General features: G+C 45.8%; 1 protein-coding gene and 1 pseudogene across 5 annotated transcripts; both read right to left on the bottom strand.

Moving 5' to 3' along the window:
• Positions 1-232: 232 nt before the first annotated feature.
• CALCOCO1 (calcium binding and coiled-coil domain 1) lies at positions 233-16,432 on the bottom strand. 5 transcript variants are annotated; one of them, XM_005869147.2, is made up of 16 exons: positions 16,341-16,432; positions 13,498-13,677; positions 13,062-13,164; positions 12,138-12,328; positions 10,265-10,423; positions 9,719-9,867; positions 7,744-7,834; positions 5,448-5,603; positions 4,991-5,245; positions 4,416-4,541; positions 3,640-3,735; positions 3,186-3,294; positions 2,756-2,955; positions 2,289-2,395; positions 1,982-2,053; positions 233-1,318 (listed from the first exon to the last, which is right to left on the bottom strand). In XM_005869147.2, the coding sequence occupies exons 2-16, from the start codon at positions 13,651-13,653 to the stop codon at positions 1,141-1,143; spliced, it is 2,148 nt and encodes a 715-aa protein (XP_005869209.1). In that variant the 5' UTR covers positions 13,654-13,677; positions 16,341-16,432; the 3' UTR covers positions 233-1,140. The 5 variants fall into 5 exon arrangements, with proteins under 5 accessions (XP_005869209.1, XP_005869208.1, XP_005869207.1 ...); XM_005869146.2 differs by having other exon boundaries at positions 16,313-16,374; XM_005869145.2 differs by lacking the exon at positions 16,341-16,432 and adding an exon at positions 14,767-14,785.
• A 6,219-nt stretch (positions 16,433-22,651) lies between these two features.
• Positions 22,652-22,960, bottom strand: LOC102248738 (annotated as a pseudogene).
• Positions 22,961-24,577: the final 1,617 nt, after the last annotated feature.

Raw genomic sequence — 24,577 nt, 5'->3', positions numbered from 1 at the left:
GGACTAAAACCTGAGCAAGCCAATACCAACCCACAGTTTGCTCCTCTTGCACTGCAGTATTCTCCAAGCTAGACCTCCACCTGGGACAAAGGTTCCTCCCTCCTCCTCTTCCCACTGGTGGCCAGCGCAGCATGCATAATGGGATAAAGCCGCCTGAAGTCCCCTCCCTCTCTTACCCCTCCACTGAAGTCTAAGAGCCAGGTGTCTGGACGTTCTTTGCTCTAGTCACACCTTATAATAAGAACACATTTTATTAGAAGAGTTATACATACCATATAAATATATTTGTCCAAACTACAGGCAGGGGGAGGGATATTGGGGAGAAAGCTCTACTGCTATGGGGAACCTGGAGAGGGAGGAAGGGCTGGGAAGTGGGAGAACCTGGGACCATTTGTTCCCCCATCCCTCACAGAAGGCACAATGCATTATTTCTTTCCATGTGAGGACATTGTGGGGGGAGGGGGGTTGGCATGGAGGGGCAGAAGATAAGAGTACAGAAAACCTCAAAAATACAAAAAGAAACCTCCAAACTTAATATCTAATGGTACGGAAAAAGGCTGGGGTGGAGTGTGGAAGGCAATGGGGGGGCGGGGGCAGTATGAGGAACCAATGAAGTTCAGAACTGAGACCTGAGGAGGTCATGATGTCCATGCTGCTGCCTCAATGCAGGCCCCAGAGGAAACACAGGGGAACAAACATAGACCCCAAAGAAGAGAGGGTAGGGTGCCCCAGGGATTGGCTTTGGGGCATCAGAGACTGTGAGTGTGAGTATGTGTGTGTGGAGTGGTGGTGGTGCTTGCAGTAGCTGGTGAGTGACAGAAGCAACCAGGGCTAGGAGGGGGCAGGTTCTACTCCCCCTGGGGGAGGCCTCCTCCATCCTGGTTTCTCCCAAACCGCTTTCAGGGGGTAAATTCAGCCATTCTTCCATGAAGGACCCCTGCCTGGACAAAAGGGCTGGTAGGAGAGGATGAGGTTGGAGAGCTTGGAATAAAAACGGCACACAGGAGTGGTTCTTAGGGAACAGAATATCATGGAGCCCACTGTGTTGGAAAAGACGCATGAGACCTAAATGTGTGTCTGTGTGTGTGTGTGTGTATGTGTTTAAGTGTGTGTTTGTGCTTGTACTAGGGAGAGGTGAGATCACTCAAAGGTGAAGGGGTCCTGGGTGCTGAAGAAGAAGTGTCCATCCATGTGGTCCTCCAGGGCGTCCTTATCACTCTCAGCTGGGAAGCGCTCCTTACAGATAGGGCACTCCTTCCATGGGGGGGTGGCAGGGCCCCCAGTGCTGGCCTCTGACAAGGGACCCACTGCAAAGCCACTAAAGAGACAGAGGGAAAAGAAGAGGGTCAGTGTGCTCTGTTGCCTTATTGACCTGCAGACCTCGGGGAGAGGGACTCATGCACCTGGGTTCCCAGATTCTCTTGTTCCTAATACAGCATCCTGGTAGTTCTCTCTCTCCGAGCCTCTTCCACAGCATCTTTCTCCCCACAATGCTAGGGAGTTTCTCGGTTCCCTGTGCCCTCCTTCTTTAGTCCTTGCTGGTCCCCACAGTGCAGAGCCCATCCCCCAACCTCTTGCTCTCCTCCCTCCATCTCTATCTGCTGCCTAATGAAGCTGAAAATGAGCCTGACATCGTCCTTCATCTTCCTGCTCCAGCTAAGAAGGATGACAGCATACCCCCACCCCACCCTGAGCCCATCTCACATCCAGGCAAAGCTGGGGACTAGGTGATAAAATCTCTCTTCCCTCTGCCTTCCCCTCTTGACCTGCAGAAGAAAAGGAAGGCAGAGGGGGCAATCTGATACCTGAATTCCCCACCCCTGTGGCTTCACCACCCAAAGGGTCCCCCAGGGAAGTCAGGAAAGAGACAGCGTATCAGGGGTGGTCAGATGGATGCTGGATCCCAGTCTCTTCTCTGTTCTTGTCCCTGTGGGCTTGTCTCCTACTTCCCTTCCTCCCTCGATGGAGCCTAGGAACCTACCTGGTGGTTGGGGAAACGTTAGGGGCAGGTGAGAGAGGATGCAGGGCAATTTGGGCTCCACGAAAGATGGTGCTAGAAAACAGAAGCCAGTTAAAGGCAGGGCCTCTGACTGAGTGCATGTGTGCTGATAAGCTGAGGGGAAGGATTACACGAAGGCACCTGGGATTTAGAGTGGTAGGTAATTTTCTGTGTCAATCACACCTATGTCTCTTTTTCTTGGCTGGGGGAAGGGCAGGGACTGTTCACCTGGATAGCCTTTCTGCTGGCATTCTCCTACCTCTCTCCTGCCCCCCATTTTTACTCTCACCTGGCCATGTCATAGAAGGCATTGCCCAGTTCAGGAAGCAGCAGGTTGGCCTCTTCACCCCCATTCTGCACAGCTGCCATCAGGACTGACTTCTCATCTTCAGCCTCCTGGGCACCACAGAGATAGGTTGGGTTTGGGGTAGTGTCCAAGATGGGGGAGCAGCACATTGGGACAGGTAAGGGAAGAACAGTCCGGGTCGTGACAGAGAACAGAGGGCTACAGTAAGAGTGGGGCAGGAAAGGTGTTTTGAAGGGAGCTGGTGGATAAGAAGAAAAGGAGTGTGGGGAGTAGTGAGGCTATTGAGTGGGACTGGGTTTTGTGGTGGTGTCCATTGGGTGGCCTTGGAGAGAGGCTGGGCCTGCCTCCTCTTCCCAAAGGAAAATGAGAGCCCCGTATGCCTGTCTTCCTGCTCTGGAGGCTGGGCCACTTGAGTTTGGCCCGACCCCCTCCTCCCTGCCCCTGCTCACCGAGTCAGAGCTGCTGTCCTCAGCTGGCCCTGAGAGGTGGGGAGCGATGGGAGCTGGCTGGCTGATGACAACGAGGAGGGAAGCTTCTCGTGGCCCAGCAGGAGAGGAGCCTGGATCTCCACGTTCACACAGGCCGTAAGGTGGGAGCCTCATGTCTTCTGGGGACTCATCCTCTGAGTCTGTCAGAGCTGCCGGGCAGCCTGTAGGTGAGGGAGTGGGCAGAGAAAGAAGGATACGTTGTTAGAGGGTTGCATCAGCTCTGACTCCTTTGGATAAAAGATACAGTTAAATTAGACAAGGGCCAGAATCTGGGAAGAAAAAGGCAAAACACAGAAGGCAGAGGCAGCTCCCAGGGTGGTCACATGGAACTCTCCCCAACAGGGCAAGGTGGAGCGAGGAAGAGGTGTCACAAAATTGGGGGTGTACAGACCCAGCCCTGCAACTGCCTCCTCATCCTCTGTAGCAGCATCCTCATTCCACTTCTCATCGGCCACCTTCTCAAGGCGGGCCTCCAGCTTTCTCATGTACTCTAGCAGTTCCTGGTATTGGGGAGGAAAGAAGTGCAAGAGGCTGGAAAGATGCCAACCTTGCTGGGCTGTAGAACCTTCTGCATCCAATATTAACTCTGAGCTCCCGAGAATTAGACACCTTCACCAAAGGTGGGGAAGCTAAAGGTAGATCCTCACAGCCCCCCACCCCCACCCCAAGGGCCCTCCTTCGCCCCCTACAACGTCTCTTCCCCTAGCAATCATCTCGTCCTGCCAAATCAGCTGATAATGGTCCCATTTTTAGCCTCAGGGTCCTCTTAGAGGTACGGTTCCTAAGCCAAGAGACACAGTTTCTAGTCCTCAAGCCCTCAGTTCTGGCCACCAGGGAGTTCTCACCTGCTTCTCCTCCTGCAACTGCTCCTTTTCCTTCTGGAGCACACGCAGGGCTGACCGCAGCTCTGTCAGCTCCCGCTTACTCTCTGACAACTGCACCTGAGGGAAAGGACCAAATGGAATAGGAGCCTAAAATGTACCTAAAAAACCTGGGCTCTGGGATTGGGACCCAACAACCTAGAACAGGGGTCCTCAAACTTTTTAAACAGGGGCCCAGTTCACTATCCCTCAGACAGTTGGAGGGCCGGACTATAGTTTAAAAAAAAAACTATGAACAAATTCCTATGCACACTGCACATATCTTATTTTGAAGTAAAAAAACAAAACGGGAACAAATACAATATTTGTATTTGCATGTGGCCTGAGGGCCGTAGTTTGAGGACCCCTGACCTAGAATCATGTCTCTGTGCCTTCGTTCCTCCCTTGCCCCAACACACACAGGGGAAGCCCCAACGCTTTTTCCATGAGCCCCTTTCCTTGGCCACGGGAAATTCAGTCTCTGCCTCTTGAGTGTGGACCCTGATGACTTGGGCTGGGTGCAGGGACATAGCAGGGGCACGGAAGGGGCAAGCCATACTTCTCCTAAGTCATTACTACTAGGCCCAAATGTGTACCCTAAGAGCAGAAAGGGACACTGCATGTTTCAAACCAATGAGGGCTGGGAGATGTGCAAGTGAGATGTTGCCCAATAAATAAGGGAGCCCCTTGCACTTAAAAGAGAGGGGGCACTGGCTTCAAGAGGTCACAGGACCAGGGTTCAGGGGTGGCTGGCGCCTCACCAGGCTAGCATCCTTTTCCTGGGCCAGTTCAGTCTTGAGCACTTGATTCTGGGTCCTCTCCTCCTGAACTGCCTTTTCCAGCCGAAGTATCTCTGCACTCAGCTTCAGGATCTTGTCCTTCTCTGCCTGGGAGATGGCCAGAAAGGAACATGGGAAGATGAAGGAAAAGGGACACCACTGGCAGTGGCACCATCCCTCTCTGTGACCTTCCTCTACTTTTGGAGCCATTTCCCCTTCTTGCCTCCCCCACTCCCTCAAACCCGTGAACGAAGGAAGGGGCCTGAAAGCAAGGGACTTGCTTGATCAGTAATGGGCATTAGGGCAAGGGTCTGGTGCCTAGAACGGTCCATGTTTCTGAATCAAGATGGTAACCAAGGTGCTACAGAGATCAGGGTTGGGACACTATTTAGGGATGAGTCACACCTGGACAATGAAGTGTTCCTCCCTCACAGCTCCTCCCCACCTAATTCTTCTGAGGTTCCCATTGCCCCCTTTTTCCTCTCCTCCTAGGAGATCTGACCACATAGAGGTGGGGGTGATGGCTGTGAGCTTGCCAGGTCCCTCCATCCCTCTACCTCCACACTCTGCAACATCCCTGCCCGCTCCTTGCTCCACTGGCTTTTTTCCTCCTTCAAATGCAGACTGAGCTCGGCCAGCCTGCCGTTGACTCCAGCCACTTCCAGGCGGCTGCGGTGTAGTTCGGCTATGGTGCGGTCCCTGGCTCCTGCTGCGCTGGCCAACTCCTCCCCAAGAAGGGTGGCTTTCTGCTGGCTTGAGGCTGCAAGCTCCTGGGCCCCTCGAAGCTGCTCCTTCAGGGGCTCCAGCTCAGCCTCAGAAGAAAGGAAGAGATGGAGATCAGGGCTCCCAGTAAGTCATTGTGAACCAGGAAGATATTAACTAGGCTACCTCCTCCCCCCACTGCATTAGGACTCAGGATTGGGTTGTTTAGTTTTTAGTCATATCCTTCCCCAGACTTCTGTAGTGAGTCCTTGCAACTTTCTCTACTTCTTGTTGCCTAGAGGCTTCACTCACCACCCGCTGCTGGGCCTGGCTTAGGGTGTCCTTCATCTGAACCAACTTGTCTTTTAGACGCTGGGTCTGCACACCCTGCTCCTCCTGCCGGCCCTTAGCCTCCTGCAGCTCCAAATTCAGGCGACGATTCTCCTGTTGTGCTATTTGGAGCTCAGCCTGATGGAGGTGAAGAACAGGTAAGGAAAGAGGTGGCCAGGGAAGTGAACCACTGTGATGAGAGGTCAAGGTTCCACTTCTCAGATTTAACACAAACTCAAGCATTCAGCTTTCGCCACCCCTTCTTGGGTTCTCAGCTCAAAGTGACTCAATCCTGAACATCCAGTCTACCGCTCCCAGAAAGTGCGGTATCCAGCATCACAGTCTAGGGTCTTACATAACTAGGTAGCCCATGTCTCATTTCTGCTTCTCCACTTTTTCTTTTAAATAAAAACTCAGTCTAGATGTCCTTCAGTTCCTTCAAACTCAATATATTCTACCTCCCATTCTACTATAGGTCTTTCCTTTCTTATTTCTATCCATGGTTCAAACTAATTCCCAAGTCACTTAAGCTGGACACCCTGGTGCCATGCTTTGATCTGTTCTCTCCCTAGCAGCCCATAGAAAAGCCTATTGCTTCTCCATTCTTCATCTTGTTCACATCCATTTTCTCTTCTACTATTTCCACAACATGTTAGCTCAGGCTCTGGTCATGTCTTGCTTGGAGTACTGAAAAACCTCACAACTAGCTCATTTTCCACAAGGCAATCAGATTAATCTTTGAGTACATGTCACCTACTTGAAAATCATCGGTGCCTCTCACTGCTTACAGAATAAAGATTAAACTCAAGAGCGTCTACAATCTGACCAGGGCTTATCTCAAACTCTTCACTCACATATTCAACTGCCCTGATTGTTCCGGACTCTAAGCCTTTGCTCATGTTTTCCTTTGTTTCTAGAATGGCCTCCCTTCATCTCTGTCTACTCAAATTCTACCTTTTCATTACTGCCAAGCAAATGGTTTTTTAACAACCTTCTACAGAAGCCTAGGATTCTGAGGAAGTCATTTACAGGTTCTGAAAATATTTAATTTAAACTTCAAATATTTAAAACTATTAAAAATTGCTGAAGCCGGTTTGGCTCAGTGGATAGAGCGTCGGCCTGCGGACTGAAGGGTCCCAGGTTTGATTCCGGTCAAGGGCATGTGCCTGGGTTGCGGGCACATCCCCAGTGGGAGATGTGCAGGAGGCAGCTGATCGATGTTTCTAACTCTCTATCTCTCTCCCTTCCTCTCTGTAAAAAATCAATAAAATATATTTTAAAAAAATATATAAAAAATTATGTGAAAAAATGCACAATCTCACACAAGTTAACACATTGGAGATCACCAATCCACTGACATGTGCTTCCAGCTTAATTAAATTCTTTTTAAAAATATGTTATTATTGATTTCAGAGAGGAAGGGAGAGGGAGAGAGAGATAGAAACATCAATGAGAGAAAATCATTGATCAGCCTCCTGCATACCCCTACTGGGGATCGAGCCTACAACCTGGGCATGTGCCCTTGACCAGAATCGAACCTGGGATCCTTAAGTCTGCAGGTCAATGCTCTATCCACTGAGCCAAACAGGCTAGGGCCAGGTTAATTAATTTTTATATAAATCTCAGAATAAAGTTTCTATTGTAGTTTCTATTGAAGTGAAGAGCAAAATGAGATTGCAAGGTGGACAGTTTAAAAACTGTTATCAATTTGCACCTACTTGTGTGTGAAGCAAGGTGTTCTCAATATTGTACAACTGTAACAAAATACTATAACTAGCCACTGAGGCTGACAGAACAGTCATCCATAACCTCCAGTTTCCAAGTTTGGTATCCATCAAAATTACCTAATTGCTTTTACTATCTTATATGTAAATATTATACATTTACATTTATAAAAATAAACTTACAGTAATGAAATATTGCTGTTACTTATTCAGTGAGGTTCCACTTAAGATGCAAAACTTCACTGATGGAGGAGAAAAGCTGCTAAAAAAGTTTAGAAATACTAAACTAGCTTATGTCCCCCTTTTAAAAGTCCTTTCTAATGTCCCTCACAAAATGTGCTCCCATTCATCTCTGTGGAGCATCATCACACTTGATTACACTTCCCTGTTGATACTTCCTATATTCCCCTTTGACTCATCCTGACTTATGTTCCCCAGGAGAGTGTACACAATGTTTCTTTACATTTTTATCGCCCTTGGTGCCCAGCACTCAGAAAGAACTCAATAAACACTGGATGAACAATTGAGAAAGCAAACCAACCCTGAGCCCTTACCTCGCTTTGCTCCTTGTCTGCTTGTACTTCCTTTAGTTGCCCAAGGAGCTTCTCTTGTTCCCGAGTCAGGGCCTTCACTGTGTCTCTAACCCTGTGAGTGGGGGACAGAATGTCAGATAACCGACTGGTCACCAGAGAAGGAATGAAGGACTCGAACTTCTGTCTTGAGCTCTCCTACTGGTGCTCCTCTGGGCCCAGACCTCCACTTCTCTGCGGGATGCTCAAATTCCCAAACCGAGTTCTAAGCCCGAAGTACCCAAGACTCCTGATTCTAGAGCACAATCTAGAAATAAACAGTTTTTCTTTTCTCTTTCATATCACTTTAAGGAATGTCCTGTCGATGGTTCCCTCATTGTTTTCACTCAGTCAAGAGACCAGAATCCAGTCTTTTCTAGACAAGTGACAGTCATTGTTAATTATAAACTTTTGGTCTAGGTGAGAAGTTGGCAGATTTTTCTGTAAAAGGCCTAACAGTAAGTATTTTTGGCTTTGTAGGCCATGTGGTTTCCATGGCAACCACTCAACTCTGTCACTGTAGTGAGGAATAAGCCATAGATAATAAGAAAATAAGTGAGCATGGCTGTTCCAATACAACTATATGGACAGTGAGAACTTCAAAAATTTTAATTTATTGATTTGAGAGAGAGAGAGAGAGAGGGAAGGAGAGACAGAGAGGGAGGGAGGGGGGAGAGGGAGGGAGAGAGAGAGAGAGAGAGAGAGAGAAACATCAATTTGTTGTTCCACTTATCCAAGTATCCAATGATTGATTCTTGGATATGCCCTGACAGGGGATCGAACCTGCAACCTTGGCATATCGGGATGACGCTCTAATCAACTGAGCTACCCAGCTAGGGCACGAACACTGAAATTTTAATTTTACATATTTTTCACATGTCAAAAATATTTCAGCCATTAAAAACTATCAAAACCATTTTTACCTTGTGGGTTGTACAAAAACAGGTGGCATGTGAGATTTGGCACATGGGCCATTGTTTGCTGACCCCTGGTCTAGACAGTAACTAATCTTTTCCAGATGCTCAGTCTGATCCCTGATTTTCTATTCCATGATTTAGAACCTAGACATTTAGTATCTCCCTAGGGCAAGACTAACATCCTGAACTGAAGAAGCCTCAGGGATCAACTCACTTTTTACTCTGGGCCTTGGACAGAATGCCTCTTTCCTTTAAAGAGTTTGAAAAAATATCAAATCTACCAGTACTGAATGAAAGAAACTTATGTCATTCGGCGGAAAAAAGAATTAGAGTATTTCTCTTGAAGAACAGGCAAGGGGAGGTGGTCAGTACTTGTGTTATTTGCTAGAAATAATAGTTGTCTGCCAGAAGAAAGAAATTTATTCTATGTGGCTCCAGAGGTCTAAAGCAGGACCAAAGTGTGAACGTTACAGAATGGGTGAGCTTGAATCAACACAAGAGGTACAAAAATGACAGCGGTCCAGTAGTAAAGAGGCTGCCTCCTGAGGTAGTGATCTTCTCTTACATGTCGTCTTGAATACCTTACATTACTCCCAATGCTAAAAACCTATGATTTATTCCATTTTTCAGGGCAGAGATTCCATAACATTCATGGATCACCAGTTCTATCATTTCCTAACAGTGAGAACAAGTCTAATCTTATTCTTTGCTGTGGTACGATCCTAAATCCATCCTCTCTTATCTTGTGTTGACTGTTCTATCCACTTCTCTTTTTTCAAATCCTCTACTCCTAGCTCCTACTTAGCCTTTGCTACACAATAAATGGTAACTACAATTAATTCTGAGGGTGAGGAATACAGAGTAAGTTTGGAAAGATGGAAGAGAGCGAGGCAGAAAAGGATATCCTCAGTTAATGAAATACCCTAAGAGAAGTTGAGAAAGGAAAGAAAAACCACCTGAGACAGAGCAGTTTGCCTCCCTCAAACAGGAAGCTGGAGTTCCAGGGTCAGAGGAAATGTAATGGGCACAGGAGGTCCCCTCACCTGTCCAGCTCCACCTCCTTCGTCAGCACTTTCTCACTGATGATCTGGATGTCATCTTCCAGTTCCAGGATGTGTGCCACATGATCTCCTTGTTGCCGGCTCAAGATGTCCCTCTCTTCTGTGAGTTCCCCGTGGGACCGGGAAAGCCCCTGGAATTAAGGTTCCCCCAGAAGAGAAAAGTTGAGACTCATTTTAAAGATTGGAGCAAAGGCTTAGAAGGAGCATACCAGAGTTTGTTCCAACCCCCTTACCCAGTAACCTTCCTTGAAAAAAGACACAAGGAAAAATTCCCTTACCAGCGGACACACCTACCCCAACCCTACCTCAGCATTCCTGTGTTCAGAGAACTGAGTCTTTTACAAATCTGGGACATGTCTCCTGTCATATCAAATGTAATCCTACTTGTTACAACTTAAGCCTATTTCTTTACTGTCAGAACCATCTGTAAAAGCCCACTAAAATCTCCCCTTCACCCTCTTCACTGGGTTAATATTTTGGATCTCGGGTGAGCAGCCGGCCCTGTCCCGCCCCCCTCTCAAATCCCACCTTGTACTGCTCTTTCAGTTCCGCATGCTCCTGCCTGGCAGTTGCCAGGGCCGTCTCCAGCTCCTGTACTCGGCTCCTCAGCTCCGTGACCTGCCCCTCCAGCTGCAGCTTCAGCTGCATCAGGTCGTTCCTCTCTTGCTGGCTCTCATCCAGCTGGTTCTACAGGGGGCAGGAGGAGAGGAGGGTGTGCTGTGCAGCACCCGTTCCAAGGTCCCATCCCATCACTCTGCAGATTCATTTCAGGATTGGGACGATACATCAGCACAGGATACAAAGAGGTGAGTTGTGTGCTACTGAAGGCTGTCCACCACCCACCAGCTCCCGGCACTCTTAACTGCCCACTCCTCTTAAAAAAATGTTATTGATTTTAGAGAGAGAGGAAGGGAGAGGGAAAGAGACAGAAAGAAAAACATCGATGTGAGAAAGAAACATCAATCGGTTGCTTCCCATACGTGCCCCAACCCGGATCGAATCCCCAACCTAGGTATGTGCCTTGACTGGGAAAAGAACTGGTAACCTTTCGGTGCACAGGATGATGCTCAGCCAACCAAGCCACACCAACTAGGACCCCACTCCTCTTTTACTTCTTTTTTTGTTTCTTTTCTTTTCTCTTTTACTTCTTCCCACTCAAGGGCTGGCCCCTCCTTGGCTCAGCAATTGCAGAAATCTGGTAGAAATCTTTCTCAATCCACACAGACAAGACAGATGGCACCCCTAATTTTAACCTATTGGATCTGGAGTCAGACACTGGGTTTAAATCTCCAACACAATGTTTATGATCTATGTGACTCTGAACAAGTGACTTAACTTCTCTTAATCTCTGTGTCATCTGTAAAGTGATCCTTAGCCTAGGTTGTTGCAAGATAATTGTAATGAGAATGATGAATATAAAAACAGATTACAGTGTAGGAGCTTACATATCTCTGACTAATGTAAGATATAAACATCTTCTTCCTATTCTTGTGTTGATTACATGTGTTTAGAGGGTTCTAGAGGACTGGAGTTTATCTAAATCAAAGACAAGCTACTCATTCTCCTCTTCTGACCTTCCTCAGGCCCGTCCTCTTGCCTGGGGAGTATACTTCCTCCCCACCTAGCACTGGTCCTCACCTTTCTTCAGGAAGTCTTCCTTGCTAACATCTGTCTCTACTCCCTAATTCTTCTCTATTTGGTTCAATAGAAAAATAATACAAGCCACATATATCATTTAAAATTTCATAGTAGACACTTAAAAATAAAAAGTACTAATAAGAAAGATATTAATTTTAATAATATTTTATCTAACTCAGTCTATCAAAACTATTTATTTCAACATGTAATCAATATAAAAAATTATGGAGATCTGTACACTTTTTTTAACACTAGGTCTTCAAAATCTAGCCAGTATTTTACCCACACAGTACATCTCGATCTGGGCCAGTTACACTCCAAGTGCTCAAGAGCCACATGAGGGTAGCACCTCCAGTATAAGACAGCGCAGGTCTGGGCCCTGTCTACCTGTTCTCACTCCTCACCTGTCCTGGGAGTGGGTTTCATCCTCCCCTTCCTCTGGTTGTTCCTTCCCTGGAGTGGCCTCCCTCTACCCTTTGTATCTTCTAGAGCCTAGGGCAGGATGTAGCACTTGAAGAAGAAATGCTCAAAAAGTTCTTATGGAATCGAGTAACATTGGTCTGTGGGTGGCTTGCTTTCCTGCCCTGCGTGTTCATGTCTGTCTATGTTAGATGGAGACTTTCTTGGAGGCAAGACTTTGTATAACTCCCAGTGAGGTCTCCAGCTGAAGCGATAGCCGAGGGGAAGGTGCCGTGGGACGGGCCCCCTGGCAATGCTGCCCTCCCACTCCCCTGCCCAGGAGCAGCTGCTGCTCTGTTCTCACCTGCAGCACAGTTGCCTTGGGGACAACCAGCAGGATGTCAGAGCCGCCATCAGTCTCCTCAAGAGTCACCAGTTCATCCATGGGCCTTGGCTCTCGAAACTGGAAAGGGGGACTCTGCCCACACACCCGGCCCTGGCGATTCACATATCGGAACTGGTAAAGCTGGGCTCCCGGTTTGGGCAGGTAGCTGGCTGTGGGAAAAAGAATGGACCCAGGACCGCAGTATGATCCCAGGCCCTCGTGCTCAGCAGGTCCCCTTGGTATATTTTATTATCCACTCTGCGGCTCTGGTCCCTTGCTTCCTGTTCCATATTCTGTTTTCTCTCTTCTCCACCTCCCATACACTATTTCTGTTCCCTGGGATACTCTTCTCGCTCCTTTCTGCCTAGTCCTTTCCTTCCTCTTCCAAATCTACCTTCAATAATAATAATAATAATAATAATAATAATAATATTTATTGAGTGCCCACCATGTACCAGGCACAGTGTTAAAATCCTTTTATTATCCCTATAAACCAGGCATCTCATTTTAATGTTAAGATAATAGACACATAGAGGTTAAGTAATTTTCCCAGTGTCAAACAGCTTATAAGTATTAGAGCTGAGATTTGAATCCAGGTCTTTTAGAATCTAATGACCACTTTCTTCTCAATATATGGCACCACTTTTCCCTCTTCCCTTCCCCGCTAGTTCCTGCTTCTTTCGGTAGGAGGTGGAATTAGTTGCACTGTACAGGTCCTTCCACCTCTAAGTCCTTGATTCTATGATAACCCCATGTCTGCTGAGCCTGTTGGATATTATTTTATTTTTTTGAGATTTTTCCTTGTTCTCTGTGCCTAACTTTTGTGTTTCTGAGCCCACTTCCTTTTTCCAAACCTCTATCCCCCTTGACTCTTCCCTCCCAGTCCTCCATCTTCCCTTGTACCTTGGAACTGGACACTGGCATGGACAGGGGAACCATCAGTTGCACTTTCAGGCACCGAAGACCACACAAATGTATGGTAATCCCGAACACAGGCAGCCTCCACCTGTGAAAGTCCAAGGTGAGAGAGGGCTATGGTGATGGGACTACCAGCTATAGATGGTAGAAAGGGCTGAGGGATTGAATGGGAGAATAGGACTGTGTTACAGTGGCAAGGATGATGAAAGACAGGGAAAGTGGGGGGACAATAATGTGTCAAAAGAGAGCAAAGCTAAGACGGGGAGATGAGCTTTGCTTATACAGAAAACTCTCTGTCATCTTGCCATCTTTTCCCTTCTTCTCTATCAACTTGAGGCTGAGAATCCAAGAGCCTAGTCATTCTCCCTATTCCAACCTACCCATGGCCCATGAACTTGAGTGAAAGAGGTTCCAGGTGTACCTTGAAGATGCCAATCCAGTCACTGGCACTTGGCACGGTGCCTGGGGGAAGGGTGTAGTGACATTCCACCTTCGTATTGGGGATGTAGGTCCGGGCCACATTCAGAAAGCTGACTCCTCCCCGAGATGGTACCCGGCTTATTGATGATTCTTCCATCCTTCCCTTGAGATACGTGCCCTCCTATGAAACAAAGAGTTAATATCCTAAAGTCTCTCCACTTCATTTTTTTCCCCTTTACCTCCATCCACCCCTACACACAGCCCTTGCCACTATACCTGGAGGTGAAGTCATATTTAGTATCCAGTCCCTGAGGGTTTTAGGACCCTTTTAGAGATGTCACTCTTAGCCTGCAGGACCTAAGCTGGCCTTCCATGTGAATCCTGGTCTTGTCTCACACTACTCCCATTCTAAGTCATAAACTCTTCCTAGAGTTAATTTCTGCTTCCTTTTCACTGCCCCATTGATCAAGTCTCAGTATCCTAGGCTCTGCCCTCCTCAGTCCCTCCTTTTCCATCTTTTAACATCTTTGAGGATTCCAAATTCTTCAGCTTCCATGTCCACATCCCATCCCCCACATCTTCTGGCTCCTGAATTAAAAATCCAACTGAGGTGTACAGCCCCCTCATTCTGAGCAGGTCTCCTTGTGTACACCTGAGCTTGTTGACCCAACTACACAGGAATGACTACGACACCTGGAAACAGCAACAAATCTCTTAAAGTAACGACTGCATCTTCAGAGCTAACATATGGCTGAGGGTGGAGGGATAGCCCAATTCTCAGGCCCATGAGCTCTCATTCTCTTCCCTTCTCTGAGCTGTCTAATCCCAAGAATTAAAAACAAACAAATAATCAAACAAAACAGCTTCGACTCTCACCTAAGAGACAAAGGGAAAGGGAGGATATAAGGAAAGACAGGTTGTGTCCTCAACTTCATTATTTCAGGAAGTCAAGAATTCTGGAGGTGGCTGCTATAAGGGTGGAGTGAAACACTCAGCAGGAACGTGGTGGTGTGGGGAGATGGAATGTGGGGGCCTAGAGCCAGGAAAGCCCCACCCCTGGGCAGGGGACCGACTGGAAGGTGGGAAGTAAGGAGCCTTGAGAAGGGAATATTTATATGAAATGTTGAGAGAAGGAAGAGATAGTTAAAAAAAAACTTAACATTCATCTCTTCAGGCAAACCTACTGGTTTGACTATATGTAACCCAGTTTCGCTATTTTCCTCCCTATTTTCTCTCTGCTCCCCTAGCCTCAATTCTAAGTGTTGAATACCTCCATTCCTCCATCTGCTTGGACTGATAGCTGGAAGCACACTATAGGATGAAAGTGAGGGGAAGAGGCGTTCTAAGTTAGGTGGGGAGAGGAACAATAACAATAATAATCAACAGAACTCCTCAGCCTAGGGCTGTGAGATGGCCCTCCTCATCCCTCTCTCTAGCCCACTAATCTACATCCTGTGTCAGCCACAGCTGACTGCCTCCAATCAGCCATAGCCACTAGTCATGTGCACACCCCGAACATCACAACCCCACACCAGGCTGAAGTAAGGGGGGGGGGGTAGGAACTTTAAAAGAAGAGAGACAGCAGAGAAGGAAAGGTGGGCCAGCTCTACCATAAAGAGCAACTTTTTAATTGAATTGAGGAAAATGGGTTTCTTTAGATTTTCACCTCTCTCAAAGATCCCTAGTTAAAACTAGTCCAGCCCTAGCCAGTTTGGCTCAGTGGATAGTGTTGGCCTGGAGACCCAAGGGTCCCAGGTTCGATTCCAGTCAAGGGCACCGGCCGAGGGTTACGGGCCCGATCACCAGTAAGGGGTGTGCAGGAGGCAGCCAATCAATTATTCTCTCTCCTTATTATTATTTTTTAAAAAAATATATTTTATTTATTTTTTACAGAGAGGAAGGGAGAGGGATCGAGATTTAGAAACATTGATGAGAGAGAAACATCGATCAGCTGCCTCCTGCACACTCCCCACTGGGTATGTGCCCATAACCAAGGTACATGCCCTTGACCGGAATTAAACCCTGGATCCCTGAGTCTGCAGGCCAATGCTCTATCCACTGAGCCAAACCAGTTAGGGCCTGTCATTATTTTTTCAAATAGAGTTTCAATTTCGTGCTCTCTCTCTCTTCTCCCTCCAGCACCACCACCATGTGAATGTTGTTATGCTTGAAGTTTTCCCAGAGGCTCCTTATACTATCCTCATTTTTGTACTCTTTTTCCTTTTTTCTGTTCTGATTGGGTGTTTTTTGCTTCATTATATTCTAAATTGTTGATTTGATTCTGTGTCATCTACTCTACTGTTGATTCCCTGTAAATTATTCTTTATTTCAGTTAGTGTATCCTTCATTTCTGACTGGTTCTTTTTTATGTTTTCTATGTCCTTTTTCAGGCTGTTGAAGTTTTAGGTTCCTTGAGCATCCTTATAACCGCAGCGAGTCAAACGTAGTAAAGGCCTTTGGATTGGCGAGGGGTGTGGGGGTGGTAAGGGGAAAGGGAAGGTTGTCAGGGCCAAGTTTTGCATGGGGAAGGATGAGCAAATAGTTCAGTCTCTCCCCAACTCCCTTAAGCATATCAAGGTTTTTTTGAGAAGGACGAGAAGAAGGTGAGAACAGTGAGGGGCGGTATTCCTTTGATCAGGGCCCCCCTTGAGACCAAGAACTCCCACAACAGCGGAGGTGGCTGCTCCCGTACGTAAAGTATTAAAACCCAAACGTTTCTGCAACCCCTTTCTACAGTCCCCTTAGTTTATCCTTTCATAGACTGAAAGTGGGGTGACGTCCCATAAGATCCCCCCAAATTAGGCCAAGTTTCTTACCCCACAGACGGATCAGCTGTTCCCTTACCTTTCACCAACAACAAAAACAGCACTCCGACTCCGAGAGGGGAGGGAGAAGAATGAGCGCGAGGACTTCTGGGGTTTGTGGTTCCTCCACGGTCTTTTCCTGGGGAGCTGACTTGGATCTGGGACTACATATCCCAGGAGGCTATTGTGCAAGGAGGGCGGAGAAGAGGGCGGTCGTGGCGGGGGCCTCACCACTGCATTCTGGGAGACGTAGTTCTCACGTCCATGACAGCAAACGAGGGTGTGGCCATCAAAAGACTTCACGGCCCATGATTCCTTAGGAGGGGGCAGGCTGTATTAGTGGTGACTGAGGGTTTGTAACGTGCGTAGTTGGGGGGTGGGGAGGAGTTAGGGCTTTAACGCCCGCTGTGTAATACTTTACAGTGCTTCATGCGCCGAACGAGTTCAGATGCACTCTTTAGTTTACTTTTAACAAGTTTTGAGATAGGTAGTATTGTTTTACACACTGTATAGAGGAAGAATCTAAAGTTGAAAAGGTTAAGGAACCGGTCTAAAATATCAAAGTTATGAGATGGTAGAACACCAGGACTGCATGTCTCTATAAATGCCACGACTTCTCAGCCACCTGCCATTTAAGGGATGGGAAACTCATAGCTGTGCTAGCAGTTTCTTCTCTGTTGCAACCTCAGGGACAGCCCCTGTAAAAACTACGGGTTGTGCACCGCTATTTCTTTACAACTTGAGGGTTTCAGTGATGGGCCTGCCAATACACCCCTCGACTGGGTCCCCCTAGAGCAGCGGTTCTCAACCTGTGGGTCGCGACCCCTTTGAGGGTCGAATGACCCTTTCACAGGGGTCGCCTAAGACCATCGGAAAACACATATATAATTACATATTGTTTTTGTGATTAATCACTATGCTTTAATTATGTTCAATTTGTAATAATGAAAATACATCCTGCATATCAGATATTTACATTACGCTTCATAACAGTAGCAAAATTACAGTTATGAAGTAGCAACAAAAATAATTTTATGGTTGGGGGTCACCACAACATGAGGAACTGTATTAAAGGGTCGCGGCATTAGGAAGGTTGAGAACCACTGCCCTAGAGTGACCTCTAGGTCTAGGACAGGGGTCCTCAAACTTTTTAAACAGGGGGCCAGTTCACTGTCCCTCAGACCGTTGGAGGGCCGGACTATAATTTAAAAAAAAAACAACTACGAACAAATTCCTATGCACACTGCACATATCTTATTTTGAAGTAAAAAAACAAAACGGGAACAAATATAATATTTGTATTTGCATGTGGCCCGCGGGCCGTAGTTTGAGGACCCCTGGTCTAGGAAGAGGGTCTATAGCCTGAGGGTGCGGTGGGGGTGGTGGTGGTGGTGGGAGAGAGGAGAAGTAGAAGCATGAATTGGAACGGGAGCCTGGCATAATTCAGGACCGATCACAACTCACAAACAAGCCACTTACTGGGCCAGTTTGCCCAAGCCTTTAAATTAATTAGGGTAACAATACATGTTGTTGCTCCTGTTTTTATTTAGGAGAGGTGAAAGAGTCACACTCCTCCCACAGCCCAAGTTATGTCAAAGACTTGGGCATCATGTGCCCTCCCCCTTCTGGGCCCTCCAAGTAGTCAGGCATTCTATGATCTCTTTCCCAGTCTTCATGTTAGGGGATTGATTTGCTCTTTCTGGGTCCCTGCTTATTCCAAGCTTTTTTGGTAGTATTTTTTGTTGTTATGACTGAATAGGGTGTCTGGTGCCTGCCCTGTGTGCCTTTCATCTGAAGATCTCCAAGCACTTAACTATAAGTTACTGGGCTTCACAAACACTGAGACACATCTGTACAATTAGTCAGGATTTATGAGTTACAAGCCACTGGATGAGCTCAAGGTCCTGGGTAAATTAAGAGTGAGGTCCTCTTACAAAACAAAACAAAAGACCTGGAAACAAAAAAGAGTGAGGCCTGTTCAGAAATCAAAGTCCCAAGTGTTCTTGGTTTATGTCTTACACCCAGAATAAATGCATGGAAGAAAACTCAGTCTCAGTCTTAGCTAAAGCTAAAAATAATAACTTCCATTTATTGGGTGGTTACAATTATGTGTTAAAACTATGCTGAGAGCCCTAACAGGTTTGGCTCGGTGGGTAGAGCGTCGGCCTGCGGACTGAAAGGTCCCAGGTTCGATTCCGGTGAAGGGCATGTACCTTGGTTGCGGGCACATCCCCAGTAGAAGGTGTGCAGGAAGCAGCTGATCGATGTTCCTCTCTCATTGATGTTTCTAACTCTCTATCCCTCTCCCTTCCGCTCTGTGAAAAAATCAATAAAATATATTTAAAAACAAACAAACAAAAAACTATGCTAAGGTTTTCCGTTTAATACAATAATAGCCTTATATAGTAGCTGCCCCCGCCCCCTCATTTTACATATGATGAAGACTGAGGCACAGATAATTAAGTGAATTAAGTGATTTACCTAGGGCAGTGTTGGCGAACCTATGACACTCATTTTTTTGGTTGATTTTTCTTTGTTAAATGGCATTTAAATATATAAAATAAATATCAAAAATACAAGTCTTTGTTTTACTATGGTTGCAAATATCAAAAAATTTCTATATGTGACACGGCACCAGAGTTAGGTTAGGGTTTTTCAAAATGCTGACACGCTGAGCTCAAAAGGTTCGCCATCACTGACCTAGGGTCATCCAACTAGTAAGTGGTGGAATCAGGATTCAAGCACAGGTAGTCAGTACACCATAGTAGTAGTAGTAGTAGATACACCATACTCCCACCCCAGAAGCTCCTGGTATATGATACTAAATTCCATTGTTCTAAGGAACTGTTAGGGGCAGAAATAGAATAGTGGGGACTAACTATAATTATAAGAAATATTCATCATGTTCTGTTAACTGTGATTGTTCTATTCTGATTGGAGAAAGCACATTCTAACCTGGCTGAAAGTTGTAGGCCCCGGACATGGTAGTTAACATCAGAATGTAGTCCATCCTTTTCTGAAAACTACCTATACAGTCTGGTCCTGGAGGCGCCTGCTATTTGTGACCCCAGCCCACATTGCCTGTAACCCGTAACCATTATACTTGCCTACTTCCCCATGCCTGTAGTTCCTACTTTCCCTTATAATCTTTGTCCTTCTACCCCATATAAGCAGCTGGCTTAAGTGTGGGGGGAGCGGGGGTAGAGTGCAGAGCAGATTTTCGTGGGTGACCTGCTGATCTTCCATACTGGCAGCATTATTAGAATAAACACTCATATATGATTCAACTCTGTTTCTGCTTAATTGGCTCAAGTAGTGACAGGCAGCCCAAACCCATTGGTTGTCCAGTTTCAGAACTGAACTGTGTTGTTAATTAATCAGGGAACAAATGTTCACTGAGTATTTATGTGCAAGGCGTAAGGTTAGAACAGATTCATTTGACAAATACGTGTCAGGTACTATGCTAGGTGTTCATTACATTTTGTTGAAAGGATGAATGTATAGATAGTCGAAGGATGGATTAGATTTGGATAGTTTGGCAGGACAAGGCCTAGGAAGGATGAAGCAGGTTGAAGCAGATTCAGAGGTGGGAATGTGTAATGTTTACTGGAGTCTAAGAGGTCACTTGAGAACAGCACATCAATTTTAACTTTTTTTCCCCTAAATTCAGATTATTGGTAATTACTGCCTGAAATATTATATTGAGAAGGTTTGGACTTCACTTAACCAAATAACTCAATTTCTATTGAATTCTGGGATTAATTAGTAATGTCTGTCATGTACTTCAGATAGAAGATGGCAGTTGTAATAGATGGATTTATTGTTTGAAATAATTTACTTCTTTGCCCATTGCTATGCGACTTACAGTATCTTATTTCACTGATTTTGGACTTGATTGTGTTTCATACCTTGGCCAATGGGATGTGAATAAATGTGACTCATGCCATGTTTGAGCATGTGAGTTTCCATTTTTCTTGTTCTTTGCCACTAGAATGGGTGTATTCCACAGGAGACTGTTTCCCTCTACCTGTGTCCTGAAATCAGAAGACCCATAGGACAGAGCTGCAGCCTGCTCACAACATACATAATAAGGCATAAATAAATCTTTGCTGCTATAAGCCACTGAGATTTTTGGGAGTGGTCGTTACTACAGCAAAGCTAATAACAATATCTGGAAAATGGTATCAAGTTTGAAAGGTAAATGGTATCAACTTTGAAAGATCAAGTTTGAAAGGTAAGTATAAGACAGAGTGCGGAGTATCTTGAATGCCAGAGCCTGGCTATGTGTTTATCAAGATTTCTTTACTTCTTTTTCTTAGAAACATACCTGGACCATATTTTTCGGTTTCCCTTTAAGTAATTTGTTTCACTTCCAGGCTTGGCCCATGAAAACCTCTCAAGAGAGATCCTTCATGTTCTTTCCTTTCTGGCTTGATGCATATGACCTTAAGCACAGTGACCTTGAAGGCCAAATGTTAAAGATGATGGGGCCACAGGTTGGAAGGAATCTAGCTCCCTTATCACCACTTGGCAGAGAACTACCTGCTAATCATCAACATGTGTTTGGGACTTCACTTAACCAATAATTCAATTTCCATTTGCTACACCACTAGAATTTTGGGCTTTATGTTTTATAGTAGATAGTGTTTTCTCTTTAAAATAAATGTTTTTTGTTTATTGATTTGAGAGAGAGAGGAAGGGAGAGAGAGAGAGTGAAATATTGACTTTGCTGTTCCACTTATTTATGCATCCATTGGTTAACCCTTGTATGTGCCTTGACTGGGGATTGAATTTGCAACCTTGGTGTAGCGGGATGATGCTTTAACAACTGAGCTTACCTGGCCAGAGCAGTAGTGTTTCATTAATCAATACATCATGTTAAAAGGTTTGGACTTGATTCCTATTAGGAAGAGTAAGTTAGTCACTGATGATTTTTTTTAAACACAGGGAATAATACTGTGAAGACTGTTGGGAGTGACAGTTATAGGGATAAAAAAAAATACTCCTGAGTGAGGCTGTGAGATCTTGAACTGTGGTTTTCGGAATACAGCCTAACTCCTGACTGGCTGGGAGAAGATTGACAAGGCTCTTAAGAGGTTGTGGAAGGAGCTGCTGCAAAATGAATTCTATTTCCTGAAGTTTAAAGTCTTTTTCTCTTCTGTAAAATTCTTAACTCTGGTATTTCTTCATCTAGCCTGTGCCTGATGCATAATAAACTTTGAATGGAAGCTGGTCCTGGACTCTTGGAAAGCTTTGAGGAGCTACCACTGGTGGAGTGCCTATGATGTGAGAGGGCTCTTTCACCTAACAAATCATCACAATAACTGGGCAAGGTGCTATTAGATTTTACAGATGAAGAACTGAAACTCTAAGAGTAACTTACCCGAGGTCTCTCAGAACAACCTCATTGAACAACCCATATCTTTTCCAATATAACAAGATGCTTCTCAAAAAATCATAATGGCTGGTATTTACTGAGCGGCTGTCATGTACCAGGTGCTCATGTTGGGTGCTTTACAAACATAACAGAAGCAGCTGTTGCATCAGTTATTGTAGGCTGTTACTTAGTGTTTCCAAACTATGAACTCGGTGGGAAGTAGGTGTTGGAGTCTGCTTAGGCTGCCATAACAAAATACCATAGGCTAGGTGACACAAACAACAGGAATTTATTTCTCACATTTCTGGAGGCTTGGAAGTTCAAAATCAAGATGCTGGCTGATTTGGCTTTTTCCTGAGGACTTGCTGCCTGCCTTGTAGACAGCTAACTTCTCACTGTGTCCTCACATGGAGGAGAGTGAGAAAAAGCAACATCTCTGGTCTCTTATTTTTTTTTCTTTGAATGTTTACTAAGCAGACAGACAGTGACATACTTCACCCCCCAGTCTCTGCCTCAGCCTGAGCGTGGGAGGCTGGGGTTGAGAAGAGTGCCTACAAACTGAACAAAAAGTAGACTTAAGGGCTTGGCAAGGTGCCCATTCCTATTCTTGGTCTAGCTGCCTCAGAACTAAGGGAGGCCCAGAACCAAGCACTCCCTTCCAGATTAGATGAGGCCAGCTGGTCTTTGGATACCTCAGGAAGAGGTGGTGGCAGCAACAGCATGAGGGATTCCTCTAACTTAGTGGTTCTCAACCTTCTGGCCCTTTAAATACAGTTCCTCATGTTGTGACCCAACCATAAAATTATTTTCGTTGCTACTTCATAACTGTAATGTTGCTACTGTTATGAATCGTAATGTAAATATCTGATATGCAGGATGGTCTTAGGCGCCCCCTGTGAAAGGGTCGTTCGACTGCCAAAGGGGTCACGACCCACAGGTTGAGAACCGCTGCTAACTCCACACACACACACACACACGTCATCTGCACTGGATTAGATGTCCATTTCAAATTGTGTGCCATCGAGTATCTCTTCCTCTGTCTCCTTCTGTTCCTTCAGCTCCTCCAGCTTGGAGGGTGGGGCTGTTGGAGGAGTTGTGACCCCAGGAGGCAGCAGGGGGAATGGGTGAGTTCTTGCACCCCAGCAGGAACTTTCTGTCGTAAATGATCCTGGTGCCTCCCAGGGTAGTGGGTATAGCGTGCCCCCCAACCCCCTCATGGTGCTGTGGCAGTCGGGTAGCCGGTCTCTGCCCCCAGGAATTGGGCAGCTCGTGAACCTGGACATAGTGAGCAGGAAGGCAAGTGGCTGGTACTGAGGACATGGAGTGCAGCAGAGTCTGAGGTGGACGCCGTTGACCACATGCGGTCGCAGCCACAACACCAAGTGGACATCCTGGTCTCTTCTTATAAGGGCACTAATTCTATCATGACAGTCCCATCCTTATGATCTCATTTAACCCTCATTACCTTCCAAATGCATCATCTCCAAATACCATCACATTGCAGTTTAGGGCTGCAACATGTGGATTTTGGGTGGACACACACATTCAGTCCATTGCAATAGCAAAAACATTAACATAATTTTAGGGCAAATTCTGATTGTTTTGGACATTTTTTTTAGGGCCCTGTCCCATTTTCTTTTGTCCTTTTAGTTCTTTGGCTCCGTGGGCTGGGTGGAAATGTGGTTTATGGTTCTCCATAATATTCAGGTCCTGTAGCTCCTGCTTCACTCCATGGACCCACAATCCCACTCTAATCTCAAAGTGTCCAGATTGCTTTAGTCCTTCCTTTATCAGTAGGGAGTAAGATGTGGCTTTGAGAAATCCTCCACCCATTTATTCTTATTCATTCATTCATTCATGTTATTTATTAAACATTTTCTAAAATTACATTTATTGGGGTGACATTGGTTATATACATTTCTAGTGTACAATTCTATAATGTATCATCTGTATATTTCATTATGTGCTCACCACACAAAGTCAAGTGTTTTGTCGTCATATATTTGACCATCTTTACCCTCTTCAACCTACCTCCAGCCCCCTCAAAAGGTTTTTAATAAGCATTTTGTGTCAACTCCTGAAATAATAGCCAATGACATTTGTAGCTTTCTGCTTTCAAAGGCCTTTTATATATTTTTGTTGTTAATCTTCACAGAGGATATCTTTTCCATTGATTTTTAGAGAGACTGGAAGGGAGGGAGGAGGGGGAGAGAAAGAGAGAGAGAAACATTGATGTGAGAAAGACACATTGATTGGTTGCCTCCTGGGGCGGGGGACATGCCTGGACTGGGCCCGGGGATTGAACCTGCAACCTAGGAGTTGTGCCCTTGACCGGGAATTGAACTTGTGACCCTTTGGTGCATGGGCAGATGCTCTAACCACTGAGCCACTGGTCAGGGTGTCTTTTACATTTTTGGACTCACTTGATTCTCACAACCAATACTATGAAGTGGGTCATATTGTTATGTAATTTTATCAGAAACTCAGGCTGAGAAATATTAAATAACTTTACCAAGGTAACACCGCAAGTATAGGGTCCAAATAAAGAATTTCTTACTCCTGCCCAGCTGGCATGGCTCGGTGGTTGAGCATCAACCTATGAACCAGGAGGTCACGGTTCGATTTCTGGTCAGGGCACATGCCAGGGTTGTGGGCTTGATCCCCACTGTGCAGAATGCAGGAGGCAGCCGATCAATGATACTCTTTCATCATTGATGTTTCTATCTCTCCCTCTCCCTTCCTCTCTGAAATCAATGAAAATATATAAAAAGGAAAAAAAGGAAGTTAAAAAAGAATATCTGACTCCTAAGTGCTCCCCTCTGCCCTCTATATCCATCACAGTTCAAATCCTACGGTGCCTCAAGCCTGGTTTCTTGCCATTTTAGTCTTACTACTTTGAT

The sequence above is a fragment of the Myotis brandtii genome, unplaced genomic scaffold, assembly GCF_000412655.1.
Source record: "Myotis brandtii unplaced genomic scaffold, ASM41265v1 scaffold29, whole genome shotgun sequence".
Lineage (NCBI taxonomy): Eukaryota > Metazoa > Chordata > Mammalia > Chiroptera > Vespertilionidae > Myotis > Myotis brandtii.
Note: the sequence above shows the minus strand (reverse complement) of the source record. Positions and strands in the feature narration are given on the sequence as shown.